At 56.4% G+C, this 21,919-nt stretch overlaps 1 protein-coding gene across 1 annotated transcript in view; it reads right to left on the bottom strand.

The window, feature by feature from the left end:
- The window catches only part of PADI3 (peptidyl arginine deiminase 3), a 31,736-nt gene extending 12,048 nt beyond the window's left edge, over positions 1-19,688 (bottom strand). The window contains exons 1-9 of the mRNA XM_014836179.3: positions 19,523-19,688; positions 10,575-10,755; positions 8,355-8,427; positions 4,961-5,022; positions 3,883-4,000; positions 2,675-2,800; positions 969-1,147; positions 677-780; positions 466-577 (exon numbers count right to left, since the gene is read on the bottom strand). Coding sequence (XP_014691665.3) covers positions 466-577; positions 677-780; positions 969-1,147; positions 2,675-2,800; positions 3,883-4,000; positions 4,961-5,022; positions 8,355-8,427; positions 10,575-10,755; positions 19,523-19,614 — 1,047 coding nt within the window. The 5' untranslated portion in view covers positions 19,615-19,688. The remainder of the gene's footprint in view (positions 1-465; positions 578-676; positions 781-968; positions 1,148-2,674; positions 2,801-3,882; positions 4,001-4,960; positions 5,023-8,354; positions 8,428-10,574; positions 10,756-19,522) is intronic.
- Between the last annotated feature and the right edge of the window lie 2,231 nt (positions 19,689-21,919).

The following is a 21,919-nucleotide window of genomic DNA, read 5'->3' on the forward strand; positions in this document are numbered from 1 at the left end:
GCCAGATAATCCTTTGTCGTGGGGCTGTCCTATGCACCCTGGGATGTTTAGCTGCATCCCTGGTCTCTACCAACTGGAAGCCAGTGGCACCACCACCCTCAGCGTGACGACCAGAAACATCTCCAGCTACTGCCAAATGTCCCTTGAGAACCACTGGTCCAGGCCTTTGATGGCCAGGGGTGGGTGCCTCGACCTCTGCCATCCCCCTCCGGCCCAGCCCGGCGCTTAGTCCAGATCCTGTGGGTGAATGGGTGTCGAACCCAGTGTCAGTGTGTCCCTGGGTTCTAGAAAGTTCTGGAGAGAGGGAGGGCTCTACGTCTAGAATTAGAAAGATCACTGCCGTGGGGAGGACGATCGCAGCCCCCGGTCCTCCTGGATGATCCCCAGCAGCATCCCCCGCTGGAATAGGCCAGCTTCTCCCTCCAGGACGGTGTCCGGCTGGGGGCCACCCGGCGGCCCTGGTACCTGGATCCAGCGGTCATTGCGGTTCTCCGTCTGCGGGCAGATGGTCAGCTTGCAGCCAGCCTTCCTGACCAGCTCCGCCACTGCGTCCACGAAACACGTGTTGTTCCTCACACTGCGGACAAGCCCGGGGAGAGCGGCTCAGGACAGAGCCAGGCCTGGGGGCCAGAGGCACCAGCAGGGTCAGGAGGACACCTGGTGCCCCCACACTCACCGGCACACGTACACCTCCAGGGGCGGCAGCGTGCTGGGCGTCATAATCCAGGGCGCCACACGGAACACCACGGTGTCAGTGAAGATCGGGGATTCAGAGAAATCCTGCGGGGGAAGACCAGAGCAGGGAGAGCACTGACCTCGGAGTCCAGAGGCCTGGGTGGCTCAAGGACCACAGAGGGCCTTGAGCCAGCTGCCTGCTTCTTGGTTTCTGGAGAGGCACCGACGGGGCGGTCCAGAGGTCTGGGGTCTTTCACACCGGCGGTGCCCTCCCTGCCCTGGCCACCCCCTACCTCGTTGGAGTCGTCCAGCAGGGTGACGTGGAAGGAGATGAGGCCCGTGAAGCCAGCGTCGGGGAAGGAGAGGCCCTCGACGAAGAAGTGCTCCTCGTCCCCGTGGAAGCGGGGCACCTCGTAGGACAGCTTGTCCTGGCCCAGCACGTGCCTGTAGGCCTCACACGAGTCCTCGGGCCCTGGGAGGGGACGAAAGGGGCAGCCGTGACTCCCTGGTGGGCCTGAGACGCGTGAGGGATGCAGGAAGAGCTGTGCAGCCTCACCAGAAATTGTAAGCCGGACCACAACTCCCACCTCTCACCTCCCACAGGCAAAGGAGGGAAAGATGCTTAATACCCGGTGTGGGCAAGGCGGGGGAAGGGCATTGCCTTCTGAGGTTGGCGTTCAGATCCTTCGGAGGGCAATTGGCGGCATCTGACAAGGTGATGTTCGCCCCTAACCCGCAACTCCACTCCTAGGGATCTTTCCTACAAAATACATGTACAAGGCTGTCCACTGGCCATTCATTCATTCATTGAACAAATGCTCCCTGAGCACCTACAAGGCACCCACGAGGCGTGGTGCTGGACTCAGGTACAGCCGTGAGCACGGTCCCTGCCCTCAAGGTGTGTTGTTGGAAATCATAACACTGCAGACCACTGCGTGTTCAGGGGACCAGACAAGTTCCTCACCTCCACGCTTTGGAGTACTACGCAGCTGCGGAAAAGAAGGACGCGCAGCTACGGAAACACACAGAAACATGCACAGGGCATATAATTCAAGGAAAGAAAAAGTTTGGAAAGCAGAGTGTGTACACACACACTCTTAGTGTTTACAGAAAAGGTCAGGAGGAACGCACACCAAGTTGTTAACGGTGAGCACATTTGAAGACGCTCGGGGTGGGGATAGAGAACTCGCATTTCTACTTTATGTGCGTCTATACTGTTTGGTCTTTTAAAAATGAGCGTCTCATTACTTGTGTACTTTTGTATTTTTAAAGGTGTTTCCGATCCCAGCTTGTACATAGGCTAAGGCAGTGGCAATGTAAGGCTGTGGTCGGAATTATGTCGGAGCGAAGAGCCCTGGGGTCTGAGACTGGCCTTAAAAAACTTCAGGAGGGACCGGCCCTGTGGCGCAGCAGTTAAGTGCGCACGTTCCGCTTCAGCGGCCTGGGGTTCGCTGGTTTGGATCCCGGGTGTGGACATGGCACTGCTTGGCAAGCCATGCTGTGGTAGGTGTCCCACATATAAAGTAGAGGAAGATGGGCACGGATGTTAGCTCAGGGCCAGTCTTCCTCAGCAAAGAGAGGATTGGCAGCAGTTAGCTCAGGGCTAATCTTCCTCAAAAAAAAAAAAAAAACAAAACACTTCAGGAAACAGAGGGAGCAATGAAGCCAGCCAGGCAGAGTAGGGACAATCCTTGAGTCTGAGTGGTTGGCACATGGGGGTTCGCTACGCTGTTCTCTCTACTTTTGTGTTTGTTTGAAAGTTTTGATAATAAAAATTTCTAAAGGTGCTTAAAATATATTTTTCAAATTCATTTATCCCATAAAACCGCCTCAGGCCATGGCTGTCCCAGATGACCAGTCCCAGAGCTCTCACATCTGACTGTTCTTCCTCTGACCCCCAAGACAGCTCGGGAGCCTGGGCAGAGCCTGCCCTCCAACCCAAGGTGGGGAAACTGAGGCCCCGCTGGCAGCACAGGGTGGGGGATGGGCACGAACTCACCGCAGGCGTGGAAGACCCGTGCCCGCTGGGCGTCATAGCTGGAGGTGTGGAGGACAAGTCTGTGGTCATCAAAGAGGGCAGCGGGGCCTTGGGTGCGCAGGACCATGACGGACATGTCTTCCAGGTCTGCGGAGCCAGACACAGGGCGGCCACTCAGGGGGCCTCTGACACCCGCGCATCTCCTCCTCCGGCCTGCCGCCCTCCCCAGGGCAGAGGGTGCCAAGACCTGGGTCCTCGGGCCCCAGCTCTGCCCACCCTGTTAAAACACTGGAAACCCTCAATAGCCAACCACGAAGTCTGGACGTGTGTGATGCGGTGAGCCACCTCACAGCCGGCTGGGCCCGCGCTTCCTCGTCTGCCCAGAGAAACAGGAAGCGCGGAGCAGCCAGCCCCGTGCCTGGCACACGACAGGTGCTCGCGAGGTGTGAGGGGGAACAAGGCCACCTGGGCAGCAGGCAGATGGGGGCTCCAGCCCCAGCCCAGCATCACGCACTGTTGACCCTGGGTGGGCCCCTCCTCCCCGAGCCTCAGCGTTCCATCTCTGGAACGAGGGACATTTATGCGCCCTTCGGAGCAGCTGTGAGCGCCTCGTGCGTAAGCTCCTGGCTCTCCCCCCCCGGGGACCGCGAGCGTTCTTCACGGGGCTGCTGCACGCGGTTTGGAATGCACTTAATAGAATGTGGTGTTCCTGAAACACCAGCCAGAGGCACCTTGGCGGGGGGCGGGGGGGGGGGAGGGCCGGATTTGGGGTTGGAATAGGGAGCCTTGGGTCTGCCACAGACAGGAGACATCCGGGGTGGGTGGGGGGGGTCTCCTGATGTCTGAGCCTCAATGTTCTCGTCTCTAAATTGGGGTGATGCTCCCCTCCCCTCCGACTTGGACGATTAAATGAGAATTCTGGGAACAGACCAGGCACATAGCAGGTGCTCACATAATGTTAGCATCCTCTGCTCCACTGGAGGCAGAGAAAGGTGAGTCAGCTCATTTCCAGAGTCCTGCCCTGGCATGTGAGTGCCTGTGGGCACTGTGGATATGGGGGGGCAACTGCCAGCCTGAGGCAGGTTTTGAGGAATGTCGAGGTATGTCCGGGAGCTGGCACTCAGGTCCTGAGCTCTGCCTTCAGAGCCGTGCCATGGGTAGGAATCCCTGTGGCTAGCTGAGCAGTGACCCTGAACACCCACGGACAGGGGCTGCCCCACCCCCCTCACCTTGCAGGCAGTGCACGTGCTGGTCACAGTTGTCTCGCTCATCACAGTTCAGATTGTCCTTGTCGCAGTTCACCAGCAGGATGGCTCCATACCCACCAGGCCCCCAGACCCACTGCCGCTGCCAATGGCAAAGCATAGCTGTGATGGGGGCTCAGATCAGACCTATGCCTCCCTCCCCCACAGCCTCCCAGCCCCATCTCCTCCTCTTCACGCTACCCTGTGAGGGTAGGTCCACTCTCACTGAAGCCCCTCCTGCCCAAGAAATGGTACTGGCTCCCTACCGCCCACACCATCAAGTTCAAACTACAGGGCCGCCTTTCTTAGCTGACAGCGATATGTCTCCAGCCAATGTCCTCTTTCTCAATAGGCAGCTGCCTGATGATAAGATCTGCTCTTCCGGCCAGGCCTTGGCTTCTGCTGTCCCCTCCACCTGGAATGCCCTCCCTCTTGCATTGCTTTAGAGCCCAGCTCAAGCGGACTTCAGGGGACGTCTTCCTCGCTCATGCAGCCCACCTTGACTTTCTCCTCTGAACTCCCAATGTATTAAGTGCCACCACAATTCAGCCTAAAGTTCTTGGACAGTTTCACACTTGGTAGATTTCCCCTTTCACTTAGATCGGGGGTTGGCACCCCACGGCCCGCGGGCCCAATCCGGCCCACTGCCTGTTTTGTAAATAAAGTTTTATTGGAACACGGTCTCATCCACTTGTTTCTGTATTGGCTACAGCTCTTTCACACGACCCTGGCAGAATCGAGTAGTTGCAACACAGACAGTACGGCTCACAAAGCCTAAGCTACTTACTATCCTGCTCTAACAGAAAGTTTGCTGACGCCCGACCTCGCTTCCAAGCCCAGAAGGACTTTTCCCATCAAGCAAGGCCTAGCCCAGGGCTGGGCACGAGTGTGCTCCATAGTTCTCCTGGGGAAAGAAGACCCCCCCAGCCACGCCGGGTTCCCGTTTGGCTCCCCTGACCTCGGCATGAGCTGGGTGGCAGGAGGATACCTGTAAAGGCCTCGCCCTCTTAACCCAGCCTAGAGCAGCTCCAAACTCTTCTGGGCCCAGGCAGAGATGCCCTACCTTGTCGACGAAGCTCCTGTCCTGCCTGCCCTCACAGTTCAGGTCGCAATCCAGAGAGATGTCTGCAAGGGGCGGGAAGAGGGTAGGTCACTACAGGGTGCCCAGGAGCCCAGCACAGGCCGTGGTCTCTACAGTTTAGATCTCAGGCCATCTGGGGCTGGGAAGAGGGAAGTCATTTCCAAGAAGACATTGCCTAGAGGTGGGGGCATCTGGAGCCTCTCTGCTTGGGCTGGGGAAAGAGGCCTAGAGGAGGAAGCAGGGTCAGAGCAAAGGCCCAGGTCAAATGCTGCCCCCTCCAGGAAGCCCTCCCTGACCCCTCCTTCTTCCACATCCCTATGGCCCTTGCTGTCTGGGGACGCCTTGTGGAGCCCAGGTCGCCCTGGACATTCTTGGTCTGGACGAAGCTGCCTCCTCTCCTTGGGAGGGGATGGGGAGCCTGGACTTCAGGATCAGACACACATGGATGTGAATCTGGGTTCTGGTACCTCCTGGCTGTGGGGCCTCCCTGAGCCTCAGCACGATCTCCCCCTCCCCAAATTCCAGCCCCCAACCTACCTTCTTACTGTTTCTCTCTAGGAAGCGTGGGAGATTTTACAGCACAAATGGCAGAGAGAAAGGAGGAATTTGAAGTGATTTTTAGACACGTGAAAAGATACCCAACCGCCATGCCACACGTGGATGAATCGCACAAACACAAGGCGGGTCAGAAGAGGCCAGCCCCTAAGAAGACATGCGCAGTATGACCCCACCCATAGAGAGCTCAAAGGTAGGCAAAAGCAGTCTGTACTATTTGGGTATGCATATTCGGATGATAAAGCCATTCTAAAAAGCAAGGAAACACTATCACAAGATAGTGGTTACCTCTAGGGGACGGAGGGGTTATGATCAGAGAGGGGCATGGCGGGGGGATCTTGGGGTGCTGGTCATGTTCTGTTTCTTGACCTGGGTGATGGCTGCTCAACTGCTGGCTTTGTAGCTATTCACTAACGTGTGTGTACACACTTACACTTATATATAACATAAGGCTTTACACACTTGTCTGTCTGAGTATTTTCCAATGAACAAGGGTGTGTGTGTTCAGGGAGGGGAAGAGAGGAGATCCCCAACCTCGGTCCTAACTAAAGGAAGGCAAATTAAAGCAACAATGAGACGCCAGCCTCTCCAACTGACACAAATGGAAAAGGCTGATGATGCACAGTGTCGGCCAGGCACTCCTGTGCACTGTTGGCAGGTGTACAAAGGGGTACGGTCTTTTGGGAGAGCAATTTGGCAAAATCTATCAAAATTTCAAACGTACGTTCTCTATAACCCAGCAGTTCTGCTTCTAAAAACGCCTCCTGCAGAGAGAGCATTTCCAACCGTCTTGCTCATTATTCTCCAAGTGCTGGGACCAATGCAAACGCCCACCAGGGTGCAAGGAGCCCCCCAGCATCCTTGGCAACACAAGGTCAGTGAAGCATCTTTTCATTCGGGTTCTGATCATTGGGGCTTTCTCTTCTGTGGATTGCTTGTTCATATTTTCTGCCCATTTCTGTTCATTTGCTGTATTTTTTTATTGATTGAGTTTTCCATAATCTGTATGCACCGAGTCAGCTACACGCCTCACAAATTTCTTCTCCCAGTTCAGAGCTTGACTTTTGACTAGTCCTCTGTTACACAGAAGTTTTAAATTTTAATACAGTCTAATTTATCAATCTTTCCCCTTATGGTCTGTGGGTTTTGTTTTTTTTTTGCTGGGTTAAAGAAAACCTCGACTACACTGAGGTTGCAAAGATATTCTCTTCTAAAAGCTTTAAAATTTTGATAGTCAGCTTAAGATTTTAACCCATCTGAAGTTTATTTTTGACCATGGTAGGAGGCAGGGCTCCAGTCCACTGATTCTGACGTGATAACCACGTGAGCGTGGGTCTATGTCCGGGTTCTCTATTGGTTCCTGTGGTCTAAATTTAGCCCTGTGCCAGTTTCACACTGCCTCACGTACTACAGCTTGAAAAAATTACTCATATCTGGTACTATGAGTCCCTCCATCGTGTTCTTCCTCAAAATTGTCTTGGCCGTTCTTGTCTTTTGCTCTTCTACGTGGCTTTTAGGGTCAGCTCTAGAAAGTTCTATTAAAAAGCCACGTTGGGATTTTGATGAGAATGGCATTGAGTTTAGACTGACGCTGCCCCAGAGCTCGTGGATCTCCGTTCTGGATTTTTGTTTCTCTTACTCTTTTTTCGTCTGTGTGTTTCAGTTTGGGTAACTTCTGCCGCCCTCTCTTCAAGTTCACTGATTCTTTCTTCCGCTGTGTCAAGACTATCTATAAACCCATCAAAAGCAGCTTTGATCTCTGTTACCATGATTTTTATTTATAGCATTTCCATTTGACTCTTTTTTTTTTTTTTTGAGGAAGATTAGCCATGAGCTAACTGCTGCCAATCCTCCTCTTTTTGCTGAGGAAGACTGGCCCTGAGCTAACATCCGTGCCCATCTTCCTCTACTTTATATGTGGGACGCCTTCCACATCATGGCTTGATAAGCAGTGCCATGTCCGCACCTGGGATCCAAACCGGCGAACCCTGGGCCACCAAAGCTGAACGTGTGCACTTAACCGCTGTGCCACTGGGCTGGCCCCGTTGACTCTTTCTTACAGTTGTCATTTCTCTGTTGAAATTCCCCATCTGTTCAAGCATGTTATCCACCTTTTCCTCCAGATCCTTTAACATATTAATCTTGGTTACTTTACATTTCCTGTCTGACGGTTCCAAGATCTGAGCCATCCTGCATGGAGTTTATATACCAATTTGTGAAGAACTGGCAGAAAAAATTTAAGTTGGAAAAAGCAAGGTCCAGTTCCATGTCTTTATATGCTTCAATTTGCTTACAAAAGGGGAGAATGAATATACAGGTGTCCACAGCTCTACATGTGTCAGCACAGCTTATCTCTGGGCTAGAAGGGTGCTGGGTCCAGGGAACTGGGAGTCTTGGGTTGGAGGGAAGGAGGTTTACCTTTCAATGTAGACTCTTTGGTACTTGTTCAACTTTATTTTTATTTATTTATTTATTTCTATTTTTTGCTGAGGAAGATTCACCCTGAGCTAACATCCGCTATCAATCTTCTTTTTTGTGTGTGTGAGCCCCTGCCACAGCACGGCCACTGCCAGATGAGTGGTGTAGGTCCACACCTGGGAACCCAACCCAGGCGGCCGAAGCGGAGCGTGCCAAACTTAACCACCAGGCCACTGGGGCTGGCCCTGTTTGAATTTTTTTAAATGTGCACTTCTTACTTTAATTTCAAATATAAAACCAGTTGATTTTTATAAAAAGACCCTTGTTCACCGTCATTCCCAACCACTCCCCACCATGCCCGGCCGAAGCGCCTGCTCACACCCTCAGCAGGGCCCCGACTTACCAACACAGGTGAGGTAGAGCACAGCGTAGGCCAGGGGCAAGGACTCACGGCTGGAGTGGTAGGAAATCTGAACCTGCAGAGAGACCGGCCCAGGGTCATGTCGCCGAAGCCAAGGGCCCCCACCCCAAAAGACAGGCCTTAGAGGATCTGCCAAGGAGCGGAGGAGATGGCAGGAGCCTCTGTGCCCTATCAGCTCGGCCTTTATCAACGCAGCTCTTCCTTTGGCCTTCTCTCTGCCATTTTTTCGCATGTCTCAGTTGGCCCATCTGTAAAATGGCAATCATTTGGGAGGGGTTCCCTGGAGAGCCGGGTCCCAGTGCGGCCGATGACCCCTGTGAGATGTTGATGAGCCCCCGCTCCCCTTTGGGTCTCAGTCTCACCATTTGTAAAATGAGGAGCTGGCCTGGGCAGGGTTTGGAGACACGCTCTCATCCGTGGGATCCAGACAGGCCTGGACTTGAGCCCAGCACCTCTGGGTCCTGTGACCTTGGCCAAGACCCTTCACCTCTCTGAGCTGCCTCCATTTCCTCATCTGCAAAACAGGGACCCTGCAGGTCCCCGCCTCCGAGGACTGTAGTGCAGCTTAGAAATGACACCTGATTCCATAGCACGCGCCCAGGAAATACCAGCTGTTGTGACTGGTGGGCAGGTGGCAGCATGTAAGAGCTCACACTGTGGATGCACCACATGAGAATATCCTGGGGAAGTGACTGTCCTCTCTGGGCCTCAGTTTCCTCAGCTGTAAAGTGGGGATAATGAAAGTTCCTACGCTGCAGGGTTGATTATAAGCTGTGAGAACTCAAGAAGGAACACAGGCAATGTGCTCAGGACAGTGCCTGGCCCACAGCAGTTACCCAAGAAGTGTCAAAGGTGGGGATGACGACAAAGCAGTTTGAGGCAGACGCAGCAAAGTCCCCTTTGACCCACGTCTCTCTGGTTGGATACTCCCTCCTGATGTGGGTCCCTCAACTCTCTCATCTCAGCCAGAAGATTCAGAACCTTACAGAGGCCACTCACCCTTCAGTCCCGGGAGCCCCTAAACGCTGCAGTTACTGACCCCCATGTGTCAAGCCCCAGCAGTGATGCTCACCTCAGACACAAGTACCTGGATCCCGGCCGAAGGTGGAGGGGGACACTTCGACCCTCCTCAATGCAGTACTTAGGGCCAAGGAAGTCAAGGTGGAGAGGCGTCCACACAGCCCCCAGCCCAGCAGGGCACCCGGGGTGGGGGGGGCCCTCACAGGCTGACTGGTCCTCTTGCCCTGCCCTGGGGCCTCTGTCCACGTCCTCACCATCTGTGCTACTCACTCGATCATGTGACTTCGGTAAGCCATGCCCCTTGCTGGTCTCAGTGTCCTTGTCTGTAAAATGGGTTCACTGAGTCCTGCCCCACCTGCCTCACAGAGCTCAGTGGGGAGGCTCGATTCAGATACACAGATGGGAACAGAGGTGGGCGTGATGGAGGGAAACTGCCCCCAGGTCAGGCAGGTCTGCATTGAATTCTAGCTCTCCTACCGATTAGCTGTGTGGCCCTGGGGCAGTTACTCTGCACCTTGGTGGCCTGCTTGTGAAATGAGGATCAGACCCTGGCTCTCAGGACCGTTGTGAGGGCTGGCTGAGGTCACGCCTGCTCCAAGCCCGGCACGTGGTCAGTGCACCTGAAGAGCCAGTTTCCCGAAGCATCGCTCCTGACGTGGAGCGGGAACTGCCACTCCCACCTGCCAAGCCCCGGTTCCCATCAGCCCTTTAAGGGGGCTCACCTGTGCCAAGTTCAAAGGCCACCCCATTTCTCGCACTTGTTAAATGTTCCCTGCATGGGCCCAGAACACTGCTGCACCCTTGCTAGCTGAGTGAGTAGAGAGAGCAGAGAAGGGGGCCATCACGCCTCTGAGAAGGGAACAGGGACAGGAAGAGCGTGGATTAGGGGAAGGCGAGGCACCGTGGGGAAAGGGTCTCCCCAGGCGGCGTCCCTCCCCGGTCCTTGCTTTCTCTCCTACATTAAGAGGGGCAGAGATCATGTAATCAACCCTCAGCCTACAGATGGGGAAACTGAGGCGAAGGGGTGACGTGATGTGGCAGAGGACATGCAGTTTGTGTTTGTAAGTTGCAGAGCTGGTCAGCTCCAGGGCCAGGCGCTCACCCACCGTGCTACCCTGCACTCTGGGGAAAGAGGGCACTGGACCCGCTCCCCCCCCACCCCAGATCAGGGGACCCACTCACGTGACTGTCGTTCAGGTCGTTGCTGGGAGAGTTCATGACCACGATGATCTCTGACCCAGCATCAAAGTGCCACCGCCTGGTGTCCGCGCGCTCCCGGCCCCTGTCCACGCTGCGACAGATGTAGATGTCCACACCAGGGGTCCCATAGACCTCGAACATCTCTGTGCCCTCAGGTACCGACCTGGGAAGAACAGGGAGCCATGGAAAGTGCTAGAGGGGGGAGCCCTTGTTCAGATGCTCAAGCTTTGGCTCAAACTCTTGCTTCCTCCAGGAAGCCTTCCCTGACCACCCCGGCCTCTCAGAGCCTCACAGGAAGCTCCTGGGAGTCAAATCTGAACCCCCCACAAATGTATACATATTCTCACATTCCAGCACTCTGTGTTCACTAGCATTTCCTCTGTGAGTTTCTTTACCTCCTAACAGAACTGCAAGCTCCCTGGAAGTCAGGACCAGTCGCGTGTTTTATTAAATTTTGTTGAGAGCTCCCTGTGTGCCAGGCACCTTATATTTACTAGCTTCTTTTATTCTTACAAGTCTGCAAAGGGAGCCGTATCATCTCCATTTGACAGGTGAGAAACTGAGGCTCAGAGAGGTCAAGTAACAAGCCCGAGATCACAGAGCATCAAATGGCACAGCCAGGTTTGCACTTGGGTCTCTGACACAGAGGCACCGTAGTGTCACCTGGGAAACCTGGCCAGATTCAGCCCAATGACCAGGCATTATTATAGGGTTAAAAAGTCTGTGATGTCATCTGGCCCCGGGGCTGTGTTTCCCGTGCTCCCGCTGGTCTGGCAGTCCCGTGTGAAATCAGTCTGTTCCCCTTCTGATTGTGGGGTGCCCACCATACATGTGGGCGCTGCTGGGCTCAGGCAAACATGCCCACCTCTCTCTCCGCCGCCCTGGAGCCTTCGATCCTGCTGGGGAGCTGAGGACAGAGCACAGCCCCGGCAGCCAGAGGGGGCTCAGGGTCACAGGGTCAGGGGTCAGCAGGACCACACAGGGAGAGGCCACTGTGAGCCGGAGAACCAGAAGGCTTCCCGGAGGAAGCAGCGCCACTCACCAAGGGGAGAACAGCGTGCCAGCCCCCTCGGAGCTCCCTGGTGTGTATCATGTCATGTAATCCTCGCAATAACCCTGGGAAGTAGGTCTATCATTGTCCCCATTTTACAGATGGGGAAACTGAGGTTAAGGAACCCGTCCAAGGTCACGGAGCTAGTAAGTGACAGGACTGGGTTCCAAACCCAGGCCTTCTGGCTCCTGAATCCACATTCTTATCCACCCCTTTCCCAAGAGTCATAACAGCAACGAGCAACCCTGAGACCCCATCCCCTGCCCTCCCACCACGGCAGGCCCAGCATCAGGTCATCTAATCCTCACCACAGCCCCGGTGGAGGCGTTATCACTCCTGTGCACATATGGGGAAAGTGAGGCCCAGGATGGGGAAGAGATTCCCGCTCCCTTCCTTCGTCTGCTCGGAGGAGAGCAGACCGCCCCCAAAACACTCTCTTCCTTGGATATGAGGGGGCCCCCGTCTCCAAGTGGCTTTTTAATAAAAGGAGAAATGAACCAAGGCCCAGCTCTGCTCCATCAGGCAGCTTGCACCCCAGCGCACGGCTCTGCCCGGCGTCCTCGCCAGGTGGGACGGGCTGACACACCAGTCTCTCCTCCCAGGCAGGGCTGCCAGATTGACCAAATAAGAATAAAGAACACCCAGCTGGACTTGAGTTTCAGATAACCAACAAACAATTGTTTCAATACAAGTGCGGCCCAGGCAATATTTGGGATATACTTGGACAAAAAATTATTGTTTATCTAGATTTCAAATTTAACTAGGCATTCTGGATTTTATCTGGCAACTCTACTCCCAAAGCCTGTAATTTCCAGGGCTGGTGGTGCCCTCTGTCCTGTTGTCCTGGATGGATGGGCCAGGCCATCGGGGACATGCGGAATCTGGATAGAGAGGCATGGGGACATAGAAACCAAGGGAGACAGAGACATGGAGAGACCCAGAGAGCTGGAGAGCCAGAAAGACAGAGGCTCATGGAGACAGACCAGCATGAGGGGCCCCCTCATATCCAGGAGCAGCCTCAGCTCCACCCTCAGGTCCGCTCCCCGAGGCACCCGGCCTCCAGCTCCCCGGGAAGCCTGTAAAGGTTTTGTGGAACTCCCCCCCTAACCCCGAGCTGCTCCCTGGACCCCAGGCATCCACAAGCTGGAGCTGAGCACCCTTGTCGTCCTTCTGGTAGGAAAGTCCCACCCAGGTCCCAGCCCCTGGGTCTGGGCGATCTCAGTCCAGCTCCCTGCACCTCCCCGGGCCGGGTCCTGGGTGACGCCCTAGGGGACGCGCCCCTGCCCACGACCGGCCCGCAGAAGCCCGGAGCCCAGGCGGTGCCAGGACCAGAGTCAGGGTCAGGTTCCACACCGGGCTGGGTGGCACATCAGCCAGGTGACCTTGGATAAATAGCCCAGCCTCCCTGGGCTCAGTGATCCCGCCCGTAAAGTGGGATAATGACACCCGTTTGGCCACCCTCCCGGGCACTGTGAGGCTCAGTGCAGTAATTGATAGGAAAGGCTTGGAAAACCAGCTGCCCAGGATGGGGAGAGGGATTATTAAGGTAAATTAGGGCCCAGGAAATGGGTGGATGGAGCCAGGTGGAGTGGGTGGCCTGGGGTGTCCGGGGAAGGACTCCTGGAGGAAGGCAGGCGAACCCAGGACAAGGAGGAGACACGTCTGAGGGGAAGGTGTCTTCACTGAGGAACCTTACAAGGTCAAGCGCAAACTCAGGCTGTAACAAGCTCATTTTCACTTCATCCCTGTGTAATGGGGAGCCAGCGACGGTTCTTGATCAGGAGATGCAACACAATGAAGCCGTGGTGAGGTGGTTAGCCCATAGACACTGGGCCCAGGCAGCCTGGGTCCAGATCCCAGGCCACCACTCACTAGGTATGTGACCTTGATGGAGTGATTCGGCCTCCCACTGCCTCTGTCCACGTCTATAAAGTGGGGATGATGAGAAGAGGAAAGGAGTGGGTGTGTGTAAATGCTCAGGATGAGCGAAAGTCAGAGGTGACTGAACCCACGCCCTCGTTCCACCACTGGGGAAACTGAGGCCCGGAAGAGAAGGGACTAGAAGGTAGGGTTCCAGACCCCCAGTGTGGTGCTCATGCCCCGTTATGGAAGACGTGTTAGGAAGAGAAAGGGGAGGCTGCTGAGAGGAGAGCCTGCATCAGGTACGGGAGGATCTGGGTTTCCCATCTCCTGGAGGACAGAGGAAGAGGCCCGCAGCCCACCTGGGTGAAGTTATTCCTCCAGGCCAGGCCACCTCCGCCTGCCAGCCTGCTGCTCTAGACACCCCAGCCCAGCCCTGGCAGGGGGCACACATGGTTTGGGGCCTTGGGCTCTCCCCAGCTGAGGCTGTTCACATGCGGGACAGTCCGAGACCATCCCCAGCCAACCGCTCCAGCGGCACAGCCAGTCCAGGAGGTGGCGAATGGTGGTAAAACATGGCAGGGTGACCAACAGTTCTGGTTTCCCAAGGACTGAGACGTCACCTGGGGTGCAGGATTTCTGGGCTAAAACCTGGAAGGTCTGGGCAAACCAGGACAGCCGGTCGCCCTCACAGGGGCCAGCCCCAGGCCCACCTGTTGAAAACGCAGATTCCAGGACCAGAAGTGCCCCAGGCGGGGGCCTGGAACCTGCATTTTCAACCACACTGAAGCCCAGGGAAGTCTGAGAGCCACTGCAAAGGGTGGACTGTCTCCGAGATGCTGGACTGTGGTCGCCCCTAGGGAGTGTCAGGGGGGACTCAGTGCAAGCCCACTCTCTCTAGGAACCAGGACAAGTCAGGTCTTCTCTGTGCTCAGTGGTGGGGAGGGCAATGGTGACAGCGGTGGTGAAGGTAGCTCCCTTAGCCACTTGGTGTGGGCACTATTATCCCCACTTTACAGATGAGGAAACTGAGGCTCAGAGATGACAGGCGACTTGCCCAAAGTCACACAGCCGGTGAGTGACAGAGGAGCCAGGACTCACAGCCAGCTCTGTCCCCACTCCTTTGCAAACCCAAACCCGTGCTCTCCCTTCATGGGCTCAGGGACTCAGCCTCTGGGAGAACAGAACTGAACACTTCAGAGCCGAGAACGGGTGGGAAGGGTCCCTGTGGATGAAAACAGAAAGGCCGACAAGACGACCGCCAAGGTCCCCACTGAGCTGGCCCGGGGGCAGAGGAGACCGAGGCCCAGACACACAGCTCGGGCTCTGGTGGCAGTTCCAGCTGCCCCTCCCCACTCAGCGGGGCTCCCAGATCCCGACTCCACCGCTGACCTCACCAACAGCACCAGGGTCAGGAAACCACTGCGCCTCCTTGATCCCGCGTTCTTCCCGCCCCTGGAAAACGGCGGCCACGCAAACCCTTTCTCCAAAGCCAGGACGGTCATGGAGAGCTGAAGACGCCTCAGGCTCCGGGGCCCAGCTCTCTGCAGGGCAGGGCAGAGCAGAGCTCTGACATCAAACAGAGGCCGTTGGAGACAGAAGGGCAGCCGCCTGGTGAGCCCAGGGAGGGGGCTCAGAGGCCGCCACGAGCAGAGCTTGAAACCCATGTTCTATGCCCACCTCTTCAGGGTACCCACGGGGAAACAGGCCCAGGAAGGAAGAGGAAGTTGCTCAGGATGACACAGCAAATGGCGACAGAGCTGGGACCAAAACTTAGGGTCCCTGGCCCCAGGTGCCCCGGGCCTTTTCACTCTACTAGATGCGCTCTGCTGAGCATGAGGTGGCGGGAGCTGCCCGCCCTTCCAACGAGGGCAGTGGTTCCCAGCCCTGGCTGCACGTTCATCCCCGATGGATGCTGAATAAACTACAACAATGGAGCCAAAGGGCCCCAGGTGATTCAGAGGTGCACCCAGGATCGAGGACCCCTGAACCGGAGAAAAGAGGGGGCGGATGACTCGTCACCAGGCACGGGCCCTTAAAGGGCATCTGCTAACAGAAGGAGGGGCCCCCACTGAGGGAAGCTGGGTGGCAGCCACCCCCTCAAGACCTGCCCAATGCACCTAACTGTGAGACGCCCTGCCTTCTGTCCTTTGCAAGTGCTGCGACTGGGGATCAGTCCGCAGTGGGGAGGCGTGCACCCCAGGATCAGGTTGCCCCCTCTCGGAGGCATCTGAGCTGCCATCAGGAAGACCAGGAAGATTCAGCCGCCTTCTGTGAACAGATCAGAGCCTGACGCTTCTGGGGTCTCCTGAATGTGGGGGCCCTTAGTGCCAGCACAAGTGCTCCACAAGCCCCACCAGGACCCCCAATCCAGATGAGTCTCAGCACCTCTGTGACTCAGTTTCCCTTTTACCCATAGTCATGGATCATTTGCTTGAATTAGAAGAGCTGGTTTCCAGTTTTAGCTCTGTCCCTAACTGGCTGTGTGACCCTGGCCCTCGGTTTCCCTGTCTGGAAGGTGAGGGGGTGGGTAAGACTTAGTGTTGTTGTTTGAGCCCCCACAGATGCATCCACTCACCAGCCGGGGTACTGCTCGCCAAGCCCATCTTGTGAGAAATCCCAAAGATGACTGGCTTCGAGGGCCCCCTCAGCCACGGGAGGAGCCACAGCCTGACAGCCCCCCAGTATTTCCACGTGCTATGGGGACGCCCGGTCGGCAGGGTTCCATCCATTTACCATTCTTATCCTCTGGCCGTGACCGCACCCCTTGGGGTGGGCCCCCACCAGAGGCCATCCTGAGGCTCTGAGTCTGCCCAGGACGAACCAAACCAGCCTTCCGCCCGCTCTGAGACTCTGCTGAAGTTGACGCGGGTGTTTGAACATGGAGAAAGCAATGCGGAATGGAGGAAGCCCCGCAGGCTTAGGAACCAGGTGGGATCTGGGTTCAAGCCCCAGCTGTGCCTCGTGGGGCAGGACTCGTCAGGCTACACCCTCTGAGCCTCGGTTCTCGCATCTGTAAAGTGGAGACTATGACACCTCCCTCGGCTGCAGTGACAAGTCGCGAGATCCCAGGGGCTCAGCGCACCGAGAGTTCCCCTTCCTTCCCTTTGCTCATGAGAACCCCTGCTTAGGAAGGCAAGGCCCCTGCCAGTTCTGGGCCATCTCTAACTTAGCACAAGGCAGGCAGCCAGGCTTTAATCCACTGCCACAGATAGAGAGGCCCAACGGGCTTGCCTGTGCTCATCCTTCAAGGCTCTGTTGGTGCCCTTCATCCAGGAAGCCTGCCCTGCCTGCTCAGCCTACCCTAATTTCTCTTTCTCATCCCTTCCTACTCCCAGTATGGTTCAGAGGTTGTTCCCCAGATGTCTTACGTATGGCAGGTTTGGGGCGCTTGAGGCTGTCCACAGGACAAGGACAGAGCCTTAAAATGATGGTGACAATGATCAGAATGGTACCAGTTACCACTAATGAATGTCCATCACATGCCAGGCACCGCCCACACGCTCTACACGCATGATATTTCAGTCCTCCCAACAGCCCTTTGACGTGAAGGCCAAACTGGGTTGCATCCTGGTTCTGCCACTCCTCACCAGCTGTGTGACATGGGGCGAGTTACTTAACCTCTCTGTGCCTCAGTTTCCTTATCTATAAAGTGGGGGTGATGATCGTACCCGCCTCATAGAATGGTTGTGAGAACTCGTTAACACCTGTGAAGTGCTTAGGGCAGTGACTGGTAGGGAGCAGGCTCTAAGTGCCATTGCTGACATTGTTATTATTACTATCTCCATTCTACAGATGAAGAAACCGAGACTCAGAGAGGTCAAACGACTTGCCCAAGATCAGACCTCTGCTAAGCCGCAGAGCCGGGACTGAGCCACCACACCCACTGCCCTTTCCCTTGCTGGCCCACAGTCCGGGCACCCAGGATTGCTAAATTACAGCATCTCCCAGCCGGAAGAGACCTTAGAGCTCACCCAGCCCAGCTCCTCTCGCGAGACAGGAGCGATTCCCGCAGCCCTTCTGCCAGGAGGTGGTCCAGCCTCCGCTAGGACTGCACGACAGGGGTCTCAGAGGGTCGGGGCCATGCCTGCATGTTCACCTTTGTGTCCCCATGCCTGGCATACACCAGACCCCAAAGAGACTTGAGGAATGTGTGAAGGGATGAACTAGGCGCTCTCCCCACCCCCGAGGTGGTCTGGTCATTGGAGGCCAAGAACCCCTTGTTGGAAGGCGCAGAGGCTCCACCCCCCACCCACTGGCTGTCCCCACCACAGCCTCCTCTGCGACCCCCAACGTGGCCCATCCCCTCACATCACCCCAGGATGCTGCTGCTTTTGCCTCTCAGGGTCCCAGTCTGTCCTTCACCCCCCAGGGAAGCTCTGTGGGGCAGGAGGCAGCCCCGGCCTTCCCAGGGCAGGTCAGCTTGGAGACACATCTGCCCAACGGCCATGAGGCAGCCAGGGCAGGTGAGTCACCCCGCGGGCACACAGCGCTGGAGAAGGCGGTGGCGCCAGGCGGCCTGGGTACCCCTCCTCACTCATCACTCCTCCTGGCACAGCCTCGTGGCTACCCCCTCCTTCAGGAGCCACCGAATCCCCTTCCCACGCCTCACTGCCCACCCACCAGCGACCAGGCTTTAGCTCCTGGGACCTAGCTGGGCTGGTCTGCTCCAGACTTGGTTCCCTCCCATGACCAGCTCCTCACCCCCTCTCATCTAATGCCCTCGCATCAACGCCATCTCTGCTTCTGACTAAGCTCACTCCAACTTTTAAAGGTTTAGTCTGGGACACTGGTTCTCAGCTGGGAGTGATTTTTGCCCTCCAGGGCACATTTGGCAAAGTCTGGAGACATTGTCGGTTGTCACAAGTCGGGGGCGTGCTATTGGCATCTAGTGAGTAGAAACCAGGGACCCTGTTCAGCCTCTCACAGTGCAGGGGACAGCCCTCGCGACAAGGAATTACCATGTCAGTAGTGCCGAGGTTGAGGAACCTGGCCTGCGAGATGGGAACAGTGACATGGTTCTGCCTTCCTCTCTCTCAGTTCCCTGGTTTGCTGTGTCCCCAGCAAAGCCTCGGAGCTGGGACACCTGGAGACGCCTCAAAAGGCCAGAGCAGCCAGCCCCCTGGTGGGTCCCAGAGCCCAGCTCCTGAAACCCTGCCCAAATGGCTCCTTCTTTTCTTCCAGGGAGAGAGAGAAGGTGGGCCTCACCTCCAGCCGTGAGCCTTAAGGACAGGGCCATGGCACACAGTAGGGGCATCATTCATGGGTGTTGAGTGGTTGCAGGAAAGCAGATCCTCCTCAAGGTGTCAGGCAGCTAAAAGCATAAGACTCTTGACCACGGATGGGTTTAAACCCTGGCTTTGCCGCTTAGTAACTGTGCAACTTGAGCAAGTGGCTTGCCCTCTCTGTGTCTTGGTTTCCTCATTTGCCAAACGAGGTGAAGCCAATCATAAACTTAGCTCATAGGGTTGTTGTGAAAGTTCAATTTGAGAGTAAAAGTTCAAGTGTTAAATCAGGAGGCTTGTCAAGCTCTCAGAACAGTGTCTGGCTCCTAGTAAGTGCTAAGTAAGCATAAGTGATTTTTAAAAAAATGATTGATGCTCCATTTTCAGAGCTCATGGGCTGGGGTGAAGGGGGGGTGGGTAGGTATATCTCTTCCTATTCTGATGTGCCCCGCCAGACCCTCAGCCCAGCCTGCAGGATCCTCTGGACAGAGAAAAGTGCCCAACTTCCCATGGCACCAGCCCCTCCAAGCCCCTGGCGGGAGCTCAGCCACTGCAAATCCGTCTACCCTCTCCAGCCCCCCACACTTCAAGTCCCCTGGCTGGGGTCCTCAAGAAACCGCCTGAGAAAGGCGAGGACCCAAGTTTCCGTGATTGGCGGCTCTTCCAAGGCCAAGGTTCCGGAAAGGGCAGCCAAGCCTGGCTGGAGCCCTCTGGAAACCCTGCACAGCTGGCGGGGAGGGCGAGAGGGGGGTCAGCACCACGGGCCTGCAAACCCCCGGGCCCCTGGCTCTTACCCATAAATGTCCACGAGGGTCTCCACGCCAGCCACGCACACAGCGCTCGTGGGATGCTCCAGGGACACACGCACGATCCTCTGCAGCGACATGCTGGCCTCGGACTGCGCTGGGGCCACCAAAGCGGACACTTCCCCACAGGCCCCTAGGCACGCGGTTTAAAAGACTCCGGCCCCGCCCCTCCAGCCGGGGATGCTAGCTCATTGGCTCCAGTCCTGGGAGTCCAGCCCCTTCCTGGAACCAGGAGCTCAGGATTGGCTGGAAGGAACCCCACATTTGCATATGAACCCTCTGCTCCCGAGGTTCCTAGGCAAGGGAGTGAATTTCTCGCTCTAAGGGGAGCAGGTCCCCACAGGCAGCTGGCCCGGGCACCGCGGACTTGGAGGGGTGGTGCAGAGATGTGGGGTACTGATCTGGGCCCCTTCCTCACTTCCCACACTCATCCTCTTCGCCCCCTTTTCTGCGTCTTCAGAGACGTTATGGTTTAGTGGGGAGCTTCTCTATGCTGCTGGGGGAGCCGGTGGACGTGCAGATCCCCAGGCCTACCCTCCAGTCTGATCCAGCGGGTCAGGGGAGCTGCCTGGCATCTGGATCTTTTACAAGCACCCCCAAATGTTTTGATGCACTTTGAGAAACACCAGCCTTTTTCTCAAGAGCGTAGATTTTAGAGGCAGGACTGGGTTTCAGCCCTGCCTCAGCCGCATCCTGGCTGGGTGACCATGGGCACTTAGTTGCTCTGTGCCTCGCTTTTCACATCTGAAAAATGGTTGCTGTGAGGCTTCAATGGGACAACGTGGGCCGAGCTCTAGTACAGAGCGTGGCGTTATTTTATTACCGCTGTTGTTAGCGTTAGAAGCCTCTGGAAGGGAGAAGTGATGGAGGTGAGGACCCTCTCCGGCCGAGGGAGCTTAGAATGTCAGAGTAGAAAGGCTCACTTGTCAGGTGGGGAAACTGAGGCCAGAGGGAGCATTCGGGAGCTGGAACAGCAGGAGTGAGGGCTCTGGGGAAGGAGTGTCGGGCTCAGACCCACGCTCCACCACGCACCACCGGCTCTGTGGCCTTGGGGGCTTACGTCCCCTCTCTTGGAGCCTTGGTTTCCTCATCTGTAGAGAATGTGCCGAATCACCAGCCTCGGCAGAGATAATGGTGGGGACACGCCCTGCCCGGCGAGGCTCAGAGGTGCTGAACAGAGGTTTCCTGCCTTCACCCTGGCCGTGCTGACAAGCTGAGGCAGGGAGACCAGGACCCACTCCTCAGAGTCGCCAGCTGGTGCACCTGCCGTTCAGGGGTCTCAGCAGGACTCTGAGACTGCGCTCCTCCACCCCAGTTTCTGGAGAGGAGGTTCTTCTCAGGGGGATCGGCGGGGCTGCTGGGCCCAGTGACAGCTCTACTTTTTGGCTATAAAATGGCTTGGTGGCTGACTCAGCTCTGGGTAGGAGTTAGAGTTCAGGAGGGAGCCCCAGACCATCTCCCTAGCCTGCACAGCTGTGAGCACAGGTGGGAAATAGATGCAAAAAGAGCTGGGCTTGGGGCTGGCCTGGTGGCGTAGTGGAGAAGTTCACGCATTCCGCTTCAGCAGCTGGGGGCTCGCCAGTTCTGATCCTGGGCGCGGACCTACGCACCACTTATCAAGCCATGCTGTGGCAGGCATCACACATATAAAGTAGAGGAAGATGGGCATGGATGTTAGCTCAGGGCTAATCTTCCTCAAAAAAAAAAAAAGCGGGGGTTTCCCCCTGGGTTCTGGCCCACTGTGCTGGGGACAGGACCAGCCTCCCACTCAGAGCTCATATCTCCTTTTGGAAGGAGATCCATACCTTCACTTCTCCCCAGTTAATACCAGCTTTTAGAAACAGGTGTGTGGTTCATTCAGACTAAAGTGTCAATGACTGATGGGCAGCAACTTTTTGCCTCTTAGTCCACAACAAATAAAGTAAAAGAGTGAGCTGGTGGGTGTCAAAGGGTGCAACAGGAGGCAGCGGCAAGTGCAGGATGAGAGTGGCGATATTCTTGGGCCCCTGAAGTCAGACCACGGGGGCTGGGGAACTTAGCAGCTTTAGAGGCAGGAATGAAAGAGAACCGTCATGGCCTGTGGCCCTGGGCACCAGCCCTGCCGGGAACCTCCCACCTCCACCGACAGGACCCAGCCTGCCTCTGCCCTGAGAGATGGAGGAGATAGTCCAGGGAAGGAGAAGAGATGCAGAGGAGGACCCGCCCCTCCCGATACCCATCTCAGCAGGGCAGTCAGCTTCAGGGCAACGAGCAAGTGCCAACTGTCCTGCTGAATTGGCCTGCTGCCCGGCCTGGAGGCTCTCCCAGCCAGGTAGGGGCTGCCCATGGCCAGCAGAGGTTGAGCCAAGGAGCTGGTGGGATTGGGGGTGGAACTGGAAGCAGGGC

Source organism: Equus asinus, chromosome 5 (assembly GCF_041296235.1).
Source record: "Equus asinus isolate D_3611 breed Donkey chromosome 5, EquAss-T2T_v2, whole genome shotgun sequence".
NCBI classification, from domain to species: Eukaryota; Metazoa; Chordata; class Mammalia; order Perissodactyla; family Equidae; genus Equus; species Equus asinus.